This window comes from Sinohyriopsis cumingii, chromosome 17 (genome assembly GCF_028554795.1).
Source record: "Sinohyriopsis cumingii isolate HCF-2022 chromosome 17, ASM2855479v2, whole genome shotgun sequence".
Lineage (NCBI taxonomy): Eukaryota > Metazoa > Mollusca > Bivalvia > Unionida > Unionidae > Sinohyriopsis > Sinohyriopsis cumingii.
This window is the reverse complement of record NC_142977.1, coordinates 80635329-80647688: the sequence shown is the minus strand read 5'-3', so window position 1 is coordinate 80647688 and position 12360 is coordinate 80635329. Positions and strand designations below refer to the sequence as shown.

General features: G+C 38.2%; 1 protein-coding gene across 1 annotated transcript in view; it reads left to right on the top strand.

The window, feature by feature from the left end:
- LOC149779312 (uncharacterized) overlaps positions 1-12360 on the top strand; it is a 107983-nt gene that overhangs the window by 70284 nt on the left and 25339 nt on the right. Inside the window, exons 45-50 of the mRNA XM_089939929.1 lie at positions 1577-2005; positions 2932-3161; positions 3589-3748; positions 5760-6044; positions 7321-9978; positions 10616-10941. Of these exons, the coding sequence (XP_089796055.1) occupies positions 1577-2005; positions 2932-3161; positions 3589-3748; positions 5760-6044; positions 7321-9978; positions 10616-10941 (4088 nt within the window). The remainder of the gene's footprint in view (positions 1-1576; positions 2006-2931; positions 3162-3588; positions 3749-5759; positions 6045-7320; positions 9979-10615; positions 10942-12360) is intronic.

The following is a 12360-nucleotide window of genomic DNA, read 5'->3' as shown; positions in this document are numbered from 1 at the left end:
CATATGATTTAAAGAAGAATTAGCCTAGATGCTGACATTCCAAGTTTTAATGATATTGCTTTTTTGTGTATAGTTGTTGCTTGGTTTTACATACTGGCATGCAGTTCCACATGTCCTTGAAAGTTTGTTGTTCTGTTGCTGCTTCAAATCCAAATTCTTATTCAGCCATTGAATTTAATGGGTTTTGTGTTTTAAAATGTGCCAGATTGAATTCACAGGCCTAGTCATCACAGCAATCTAATTGGGATATAAAATAGGTGCCAGATACATTAATAGGTCTAGTCATCACATTTGTCTAATTGTGATTTAAAATAGGTGCCAGATTACATTAATAGGTCTAGTCATCACAGTTATCTAATTGGGATATAAAATAGGTGCTAGAGTACATTAATAGGTCTAGTCATCACAGTTATCTAATTGGGATATAAAATAGGTGTCAGATTACATTTATAGGTCTAGTCATCACAGTTATCTAATTGTGATTTAAAATAGGTGCCAGATTACATTAATAGGTCTAGTCATCACAGTTATCTAATTGGGATATAAAATAGGTGCTAGAGTACATTAATAGGTCTAGTCATCACAGTTATCTAATTGGGATATAAAATAGGTGTTAGATTACGTTAATAGGTCTAGTCATCACAGTTATCTAATTGGGATATAAAATAGTTGTTAGATTACGTTAATAGGCCTAGTCATCACAGTTATCTAACTACTGCATATATATTCCTGTGAAACTTCTATATTTATTATTCTTATATTATGTTACTTTAATTTTCTCATCTCCATATATGTGCAATATCCCAATTATTTGTGGGAGAAACATGTATCAATTTTTCTTACAAGTCTTGTTCCTTAAAAAGGATTATGAAAAATATAATCAGTAAGCATGATGAGTTTTCATAATACATGTGTTTTCTAAGTTCCTTGTGATTTATTACAAACTGGCAATTTTACCAGTAAAGCTAAAAATGAATGCTGAATGAGTACAAAAGAAACAACATTAGAATTTTGAAGAAAGTGGAGACACAAATGCAAAGGGATGAAGGATAAACAAAAACAGAATGAAATGTGAATGCATTTTATGAATGGTTTTAAAAATGGTCATTTTCAGGCTGCTTTTAAATTATCATTGTCAAATGTATGCAAGACCTTGGGAAATCATTAGCTATTTAAAACAGGCCATATATTGGCCACACAGGCAGGCCATTTATAATGGGATATAATGTGATTATTATGTCATACTGAAGAAATCAATATTCCAATATTCACTCTTCTTTGCAAATGTCATGGAAGATTTGATGATCTTCAACTGTGCAAATTTTATGCAATTTTGAATACACATTCATTTTAGGTACAACTACTGACAGGGTACTTCTTCCCATAATTTTCAATGTATTCTTGTTTGGTGATAGATATTTGGCAAAAGCAGCAAGAAAACTCACACCAACCTGTACCTTTTTAAAGAGATTTTGAATTGATTAGCTATCTAATGATATCAATTTTTCAAAATATTAAACACAACCAGTCATCCTTAACTCTGTTTAAAAAGACTTTCATGCTCCTATTACTACAGCCACACCAACACCTGGTCATACTACAACAGTACAACCCAAACCAGTTGAACCACTGAATCCTACCATCCATATCCAGTGTGCTTGGTCTCCATGGCTTAACAGCGATAAACCAAAGATCGACCAAACTGATGCTGGTGATCTAGAGACCATCCAGTCCTTGAAGACCAAATATGGCCTTTGCAAATCAATTTCTGACATTAAATGCCGTGTTGCAAATAGCAACACGCCTTCTTCAGCTTCTGGGCAGAGTGGAGTAACTTGTGATATTGTTAATGGATTGCGATGCTACAATAAGGAACAAGTCGGGCAGATTTGTTATGATTATGAGGTCAGCTTGTTATGCTGGAGTCCAGAGTGCACCACTACTCCAACTCCTGGGCCCACACCATACCCAGGGGCAACCCCATCTCCGGTAACCATGATTACAGGTACAAATACTGCCTATGTGCATCCTTTATTTTTTTTATTTTTGCCTTGGCCACCATGATTGTAGGCGTACAGATATTAATTTATTTATTTTTCTTTTTTGTATTGTACATTCTTGTACATGATCTTTACATTTGTTTTTAAATGTTTATCTTCTACATTTTTATGCAATTGATTTTTTCTTCTTTCATTTTTGAACTTTAAGTTGGCAACTATTGTGTTCAGGTGTCTTCAGAATGATACTACATACATACATACATACATACATACATACATACATACATACATACATACATACATTTTCTCTTGCCTTTATATACAGAGAAATTGATCATGGTGTCCCAGTTCAGGCAATGGCATCATAAATATTATACCAGTGCCAATACATTGTGTTTAAATTTTATATAAATCTTTTGAAAGTCACATAAAAATTTTTGTAATCAATAAGCTGATAAGTTTTCATGGTAAACATGGACAGTGATTCATGTTCTGCAGAGTAGAATGTTTCATGCTTTGTAGGCAACACCTTACATGTTTTAAACTCTTGAAATGTTTCAGATACATAATGTTTCTGACATTGATTCATCTAGAACCATAATCTAATTGCTCTGCAAGAAATTGCATTTTAGAACAAACTCTAAACAACCAGATGAAGAAAAGAAGTAATCATAACATAAACTTGTCAGATATGTCTTATAATTCTTATACCCATATTACACTGATCTTAAGGAAACATTGTGTCACATGTTTGCATTATCTACAAGTATAATCAATGACATATTAGCACTGTTATCTTATTTTCTTTACATTTTGTTTTAAAATATGTACCAATAAAAATATACCTATATAAGTTTTGTATTTATCTTTGAGTTAATAGTTTTTAGTGACAAGTGGTAATTAGGTTACTGAATTTTGGTCGCATTTCTAGCTGTTTGCCCACCTGGGGAAACTTGGAATGCCTGTGCTTACAATTGTGATGAAATGTGTGATGGCTTTGCCCAGAGGACAGGCATGTGTGAGGGTGCTAACAAATGTGTTCCCACATGCAAGCCCGAAGGCATGTCTGCCTGCTCTCCAGGGCTGCTTCTGAAGGACAAGAGAACCTGTGTCAAGGAATCCATGTGCCCATGCCTTAAACAGGATGGAACTGTTGCACAGGTGAGTCCCTATTTTATGCCTCCACTGATTTTAGCTCAGTCGTCTTGATTTGGTCCCACCCATATAATTGTACTTCTGTCAGTCATGTGCAGCTTGTCAAAAGATCATGAAAATACCAGTCTACATGGACAAATGAAATTCTTTTGTCAATTGACTTTGGACAGTTTCCATTTGGGAAATCTTCATTTTGATGCTCATATTTGTCAAATTATTTTTTGTAAATAGAAAGCTTTTATCAAATGACAGTCTTTTCATGAGACAGGATATAAAGAAAATATTAATATATCCTCCAGTAAAGCATTTTATACAAAGTGGTATTTAACATCAGTTAAACTTCTTATAAATTTGTTGGTCATGAAAATAATGTTATGAAGTGTAATATCTCTCAGTAATATCATGAGGTAATATTGATGCCATGCTTTTACAGCCCTACGAGACTTGGACCAATCCAATCGACCAGTGTTCACATTGCCTCTGTGCTAACAACACCATCCAATGCACAAAAGATGATAGCTGTGTACCAACACCAACAACAACACTTGCACCAGAAATGTTAAGTGGAAAGACACCAACACCTGCACCATACAGTATGTATATTGAACTCTTTATACAATCTTAAGAATATCTTGAAGACATAGTTAATAGAGTCAGTGTGAAGTTAAGACTCATAAAAATGTCTTTCGTAACATCTGTTCAATCACCCTATGATGAAAGCATTTAAATTTTTAATGACATATTTTGATGTTTATTTATCAGACGAGAAAAACTTAAGATCATGTCAAATTTCAACAATTGTTATTATCTAACTTTTAATGCATATGCTGTACAAACTGCTTCTTAAATTTAGCAAAAAATGCTGCCTAATTTAAAGCATTAAATATTTATTTGAGCTTCATTCACAATCACGTACATGCCAGTATCACAGCTGTTCAAAGTACTTGATATAAACGGTGACAACAAGTTAAGGGCACTTTAGCATTCAGTGCCAGCTTTTATTTTCTGGTTTTCGTGTTATCTGTTAAATCTACAAGAGGAGAAAACTGTAAAGGTTTCCCACTATGCTGAATCTTTAAGTTTCTACCATCGATGAACTCCTTGCTTATGTTGTTCAATCATTTATTTTTGTAAATACAGTGGGAAAACATTTCGATTTGTTATTCATTAATTTATTTTCATTTTAACAGTTAAATAAACTGTTAAGTTCAGCTTTGTTAATTATACTGCACTTCCGGGTTAGCTGCAGGAATTTCAGAAAGACTCCATACCCTGCCTTCTTAGATGCTGATGGTGCCTAGAAATGGCTCAATTTCTTGTTTCAAAAATTCTGTCAACACCAAAATACCTTAGGACAAAATTAAATTTTTGGTTTTTAAAGGTCTTTAGATTATTTTATCTAATTTGAATGAGATATTAACAGGTGTCAGAAATTTATCATATGTTTGAAAAACAGCAACTCCCAGCGTGCATTAAAATACTCTAGATACGTGCTTTTAAGATGACTCTAACTGCAAACTTCATAGACCCTGATCTGCCATGACTTAAAGAGTCAGCAGCCCTGGGTCTACACAGTTTGTCTGGAGTAATCAGCAGAACAAACAACATATACATTAATCTGCTGACTGACTAAGGAACAAAAGATCAGGCTCTTTATTGTTTGCATTTGGGTTCAAACTTATAAACAGGTATATATGGTAGAGATTGTGAGCAGCTGAACATACATGCATCTGTATTCATGTCTGTTTTATCTTAAGTACTCTACAAGGCTTTGGACTGTTCAGGACCATTGTGTTGCCACATCCTCAGATTAAAACTGTTAAAGACCATTCATCAACCACATCTTCTGATTAAGGCTGTTAAATGCCATTGTTCAATCACATCTTCTGATTAAGGCTGTTAAAGACCATTGTTCAACCACATCCTCTGATTAAGGCTGTTAAAGACCATTGTTCAGTCACATCCTCTAATTAAGGCTGTTAAAGACCATTTTTCAACCACATCCTCTGATTAAGGCTGTTAAAGACCATTGTTTAACCACATCCTCTGATTAAGGCTTTAAAACCCATGTTTAGCCACATCCACTAATTAAGGCTGTAAAACATCATTGTTTAGCCCCACATCCTATAATTAAGTCACATTTATGTTGTTCATTTCAGTAGAAAACTTACATTGCATGAAGAAAACTATTTCGTTTTTCTTCTGAGTAATGGGGTTACAGTTACCTTACAATTTATGGTATTTGAGATGAGCAAAATTCAGCACCAGAAAATCTGAGTTTCAAGGTTATTTCAATTTAATGAAGTTTTGGTCTTGGGAGGTTTTTATTGCATTGTATCATATTAATAATCTAAAGATGTGAGCCGTTGGTGATTCCTGTCATGGTTTTTAATATGTCCTGAGTCTTTAATGCTATGATGAGTGTCACAATCAATCAGACAGTAGTTGCCATTTAACATTAGGGCATCAAAATTAGTTTGGTAAAATGTTACTGTATGATTAAAGTAAAATGATTAAAATTATACTTTATGTTATCAAGATGATCAATCGTCAATATTTTAGATGATTATAACACCACTAAATAAATATCTTTGTTTTCTGCAGTGTCACCAATTGTTCATCCAGACTGTCAGTGGACCGCCTGGATCAATACTGACAGACCTGACACTGGAAATGGAGATCTGGAAACAATATCCAAAATACGTACTCTCCATATGTTCTGTGACAGCCCACTCCTGATTGAGTGCCGTGATGCTAAGACTAAGAACGATGTCAAAGCAAGCAAACAGACAGTCACTTGTGATCTTACAAGTGGCCTTAAATGCCTGAACTGGGACAATGGTGGACAATGTGATGATTATGAAGTGCGATTCTTCTGCCCGTGTGCATGTACGTCCATTCATTGTCATAGAACTTTCTGCATTGATCATAAATTTGTCAATTTATTGTATCATTCCAACCACATAAAGTACTTATTGTTCATTGAATCCAAATATACAGATGTTGTTTGTATCTTTGGCTAACTCTGAGAAAATTTTGCTTAATTTCCGATTTTACATCTATTTAGTCCATTATGCCAATCATATACAATATTTTACTGCACTATTTCTATTAAAAACATATGAAAATTTAATCTCAATACATCACACAGTGTTTCAAAACATGTTTCCTGGTGATGAAGTCAATAATATATCTGTGTCTTTCATGCACCTCGAAAGTTTTTTTAGTTAAAACATGGAATGGGTACCAGATGTTCGTCATGAAAGATTTCTGTCAATTCATTTTTTAATACATGGTGGCCTGTGCTTGCAAGATCATATATGAATTTAAATGGAAGTACTTCCAGTCCCTCACCTCTTCCTTTTTATCTTCTAGGCTGAAATTGGATTACAGGAACACATGGTACCTTATTAATAGTTCCATGATGTCTGTCAAGTTTACTAAATCCCTACTTTTTTCATTACTTATGACCAGTATAAGTGCCACAAGGTTTTGCCTGTCATGACTGATTGCATGGTTTTAAATAATGTATGTAAACATATAGGAGCATAAATGTGTCACAAGGTAAAACAGCATATAAAGTTCATATAGTAATTTTGAGCTTGTATACCTTCAAAAGTGTTAATTAGATTTAGTTCTAATTTTCCTTAGTTTATGAAAAGCAGTGAGTCTTTAATATTTTACAATGTTTGTGCAGTTAGCAAAGATTTTTGTCTGCAGATGGGGACGGGAAGAGGCTGAAGAGAAATATTGGTACTGTTAAATTTAAACTTTTTTGTCATACAAGAATATGAACAAAAAAGTTTGCAACTTGTACACATGGTGAAATTTGTCTATTAAGAACACTCGAGCATGATAAAAATATGTATCCATTTTGGACTGGTGTTTTTTTTATATTGAGCTCAATTATAAAAGTACATTTTTAAAAAATGGGATTCATAAATGTTGATATCAGTCAGCTTTTCATAATTTACATGCATCTGCAAAGGATGGTTCCCTGTAGTTGTCTTGTTTTGTAAATTTGGTACAATATAGGAGTGTCTGAGATGGAAGAAGACTTTGCAAGCGAAACTTAATGTGGATGTACATCAATTAACTCAATAGTTCACTTTGAAAATAAGAAGATTACACTAAATTAATATCAATCTGAATTATGCTATTTCAGCATCAACTATTGCTCCTGTCCATGTTAGTGGACAGACCCCAACCCCAGTTCCAGTGCAAATCAGTGGACAGTCACCAACTCCTGCCCCAGGCCAGCTGAGTGGAGGAACACCAACTCCTGTTCCAGGTCTAATCAGTGGTCAGGCACCAACTGCTGCTCCAGTACAACAATTTGGATCCACACCAACTCCTGCCCCAGGTCAAGTCAGTGGCCAGTCACCAACTGCAGTTCCAGGCCAGCAGAGTGGAGGAACACCAACCCCTGCTCCAGGTTTGATTAGTGGTCAGGCACCAACTGCTGTTCCAGGACAACAAGGTGGATCTAAACCAACTCCTGCCCCTGGTCCAATCAGTGGCCAGTCACCAACTGCTGCTCCAGGCCAACAGAGTGGAGGAACACCAACCCCTGCTCCAGGTTTGATCAGTGGTCAGGCACCAACTGCTGCTCCAGGACAACAAAGTGGATCTAAACCAACTCCTGCCCCAGGTCCAATTAGTGGCCAGTCACCAACTGCTGCTCCAGGCCAGCAGAGTGGAGGAACACCAACCCCTGCTCCAGGTTTGATCAGTGGTCAGGCACCAACTGCTGTTCCAGGACAACAAGGTGGATCTACACCAACTCCTGCCCCTGGTCCAATCAGTGGCCAGTCACCAACTGCTGTTCCAGGCCAGCAGAGTGGAGGAACACCAACCCCTGCTCCAGGTTTAATCAGTGGTCAGACACCAACTGCTGCTCCAGGACAACAAGGTGGGTCTAAACCAACTCCTGCCCCAGGTCCAATTAGTGGCCAGTCACCAACTGCTGCTCCAGGCCAGCAGAGTGGAGGAACACCAACCCCTGCTCCAGGTTTGATCAGTGGTCAGGCACCAACTGCTGTTCCAGGACAACAAGGTGGATCTACACCAACTCCTGCCCCTGGTCCAATCAGTGGCCAGTCACCAACTGCTGCTCCAGGCCAACAGAGTGGAGGAACACCAACCCCTGCTCCAGGTTTGATTAGTGGTCAGACACCAACTGCTGCTCCAGGACAACCAAATGGATCTAAACCAACTCCTGCCCCAGGTCCAATTAGTGGCCAGTCACCAACTGCTGTTCCAGGCCAGCAGAGTGGAGGAACACCAACCCCTGCTCCAGGTTTAATCAGTGGTCAGACACCAACTGCTGCTCCAGGACAACAAGGTGGGTCTAAACCAACTCCTGCCCCAGGTCCAATTAGTGGCCAGTCACCAACTGCTGCTCCAGGCCAGCAGAGTGGAGGAACACCAACCCCTGCTCCAGGTTTGATCAGTGGTCAGACACCAACTGCTGCTCCAGGACAACAAGGTGGATCTACACCAACTCCTGCCCCTGGTCCAATCAGTGGCCAGTCACCAACTGCTGCTCCAGGCCAACAGAGTGGAGGAACACCAACCCCTGCTCCAGGTTTGATCAGTGGTCAGACACCAACTGCTGCTCCAGGACAACCAAGTGGATCTAAACCAACTCCTGCCCCAGGTCCAATTAGTGGCCAGTCACCAACTGCTGTTCCAGGCCAGCAGAGTGGAGGAACACCAACCCCTGCTCCAGGTTTAATCAGTGGTCAGACACCAACTGCTGTTCCAGGACAACAAGGTGGATCTACACCAACTCCTGCCCCTGGTCCAATCAGTGGCCAGTCACCAACTGCTGCTCCAGGCCAGCAGAGTGGAGGAACACCAACCCCTGCTCCAGGTTTGATAAGTGGTCAGACACCAACTGCTGCTCCAGGACAACAAAGTGGATCTAAACCAACTCCTGCCCCAGGTCCAATTAGTGGCCAGTCACCAACTGCTGCTCCAGGCCAGCTGAGTGGAGCAACTCCCACTCCAGCCCCAAGTCAAGTCAGTGACCATTCACCAACTGCTGCACCAGTGCCAGGGCCAACAATATGTGGATGGACTCCTTGGCTAAATGGCCATAAACCAGATGAATTTTCTGGCGAAAGTGAGATGTTTACAGACCTTCATACCATCCATAGCTTCTGTAATGATATGGACATCCAGAGCATTGAGTGTAGAGAAGCAGACACATATAAACCAATTTCTGAAACAGGCCAGAAGAACGTTGTGTGTGACATTGCCTCTGGAGGTCTCATGTGCTTCAACTTTGACCAACCAAGTGGAAAATGCTTGGATTATGAGATCCGTGTCTTCTGTGAGCCTAAAGGTGTAGACTGTACCAGTCGAGCTCCAGGTCAAGTCACCACCAATTCACCAACCCCTGCTCCATATGCTAATGCTCACACACCAACAAAAGCACCAAGTTTCCTGTCTGGAGCTACCCCAACAATGTCACCATCTTATGCTGGAAATGGTGAAATACCTACTGCCATGACCAAAGTTCCAATACCCATTACTACCTGTGCCGATCAGTGGTCTGACTGGATCAACAAAGACAGTCCTGAAACAGGAGATGGTGACAAAGAACCATCAGCATTGGAGTATCAGAATCTAACAGGATTCTGTGCCATGGGAAAGGTCACATCCATTGAATGCCAGACTAAAGAGGGTATTTCTTCCGAGTCCTATGGTGATGTAATGCAGTGTACTCTTGATACAGGAGCAGATTGCAGTAATGATGTCAACTTCCCAATGAAGTGCCAGGACTACAAAATTAGATACTTCTGTGCAGCTAATTGTGGTAAGTTCACAGTCTTTTCTGACAACTTTATAATAATCAGTTCTTTTTGTCCAACATATTCTCCATCATCAAACTGATTTTCTCACCGCATATATTCTTATTTCAATCTTATGTCATGAAGATCGCTTTAAACTTAGAATGAAAGAACCAGTTTACTCTACAAATTTATTTTCTACCTGTTCTTTAATTTCTTATCTTTGTTTAGGTCATACTTGCTCAGCAGTAATGTTCAATGTGATGTGCTCATAGTCATAAAAATGCATTTTTCAAAAAAGATGAAATTTTAGAAAAAATTCTTGCAACTGTTAAGGTCAATTGTTTAGCCACATTCCACTTATCAGACACTGGAATATTTGGAAGTAGATACAGTTTCAGATATTGAACTTTTTAGTGTGCATGAGTAGTGTATGTGAATTATTGGTTCTATACTAATCCATTCTCAAAAGAGTCTTAATTATCCTAAGTTATGCAAGAATTTATTTGCTCACATGGTAAGTTTGCTGCATGAATATACAATTAAGCAAACAGATAAGGCGATTGATGGAGCTAATGCAGTTTTAACATTACCATTTAAAAGCCAGGCCATAATTAATATTCTTAATGATGTTCAAATAATTTATATTTCCAATAACAACAGCATCACCTGCTCCTAATCAACAACATTCACCAACCCCTGCACCTCAGACAGGTGCCACAGCTCTTCCAACAAAATCACCATACCATGATGGAGGATTGACACCATCCAGAGCCCCTGGTCAATTAAGCACAGAAATTCCAACAGCAGCACCACAGTCATGCACAACAGGTTGGTCCAGCTGGATTAATAATGACAATCCCACTAGCGATGACAAAGAAATAGAGAATATGACTCCGGAGGAACTGCAGAAATTCTGCCATGGTGGCAAGATCACCCGCATCGATTGTGAGACTGCCAGTGGTATCCCCCATTACAGTAGTGGTGAGGTAAAGACATTTAATTCAATATATGGACATTATATATATACTCATGTAGAGGGCATGTACCAGATGGCATACAAAACCGATCACTGCATGAGCATTACTTATTCCTTGCTCTGTGCAGTATAATTTTATTGAGCCCACTACAGAGTTACCATAAGAACATTGTTATTTTGGCAGCTTACACAAATTCACCACATAACTAAAAGAAAGTAATAGTCATGTGGTGTCTGCTTCCATGCAGCAGATGATGCAAAAACTCTATAATATTTTCACCCAACTGCTAACAGCAGCCATTTTATAATGTGCCAAATATCTACTCAGTTTACTTGGTGTTATGATGTCATCATTGAAAAAAGTGGGCAGTCTTCTTTGGTTTTTATCACTTTTGTGACAAATGCTACTACAGATATTGTATTTACAGTGATCCCTACCTACCGGTATAAAGTCCCACAATATACAGCAGTCTCTTGTATAATACAGTTACAGTTAGAGATCCCATTATACTGGCTGAATTATATTTTTTTCATATTTTCTTCAGTATAAGTCCACTTGTTTATATCCCATTATTTTTTATGTCTTATCCTGAAAAGGTGGTAAAGCAAGAAATTCCAGTACTCTTTTATGGTCCCCCTGCAAGGTGTTATAGCAAGAAATCCCAGTACACTTTTATGTCCCCTCTGCAAGTGTATAGTAAGAAATCCCAGTACATTTTTCAGTCTCCCCCTGCAAGGTGTTATAGCAAGAAATCCCAGTACACTTTTATGTCCTGTCTGCAAGGGTATAGTAAGAAATCCCAGTACATTTTTATGTCTCCCCCTGCAAGGTGTTATAGCAAGAAATCCCAGTACACTTTTATGTCCTGTCTGCAAGGGTATAGTAAGAAATCCCAGTACATTTTTTATGTCTCCCCCTGCAAGGTGTTATAGCAAGAAATCCCAGTACACTTTTATGTCCTGTCTGCAAGGGTATAGTAAAAAATCCCAGTACATTTTTTGTCTCCCCCTGCAAGGTGTTATAGCAAGAAATCCCAGTACACTTTTATGTCCTGTCTGCAAGTGTATAGTAAGAAATCCCAGTACATTTTTATGTCTCCCCCTGCAAGGTGTTATAGCAAGAAATCCCAGTACACTTTTATGTCTCCCCTTGCAAGGTGTTATAGCAAGAAATCACAGTACTGTGTCTCTTCTGAGGACAGTTGTCTGTCTAACTTACCATAACATTGGTTTTCTTTTTTATCTTATCTTATATTAATATTAGTGTTTCTCACCATGAGGTTTTGAATAGACTTTGCACAAGGGTTTAGCAAGAAACTTAAAAAGTATAGCAAGTTTCAATTGGGTCCTTGAATGTACTTAAATTTGAAGTGCTAACAAAGTCAAGGCCTTGTATGTGGTTGGAAACAAACATATTTGCAAAACAATT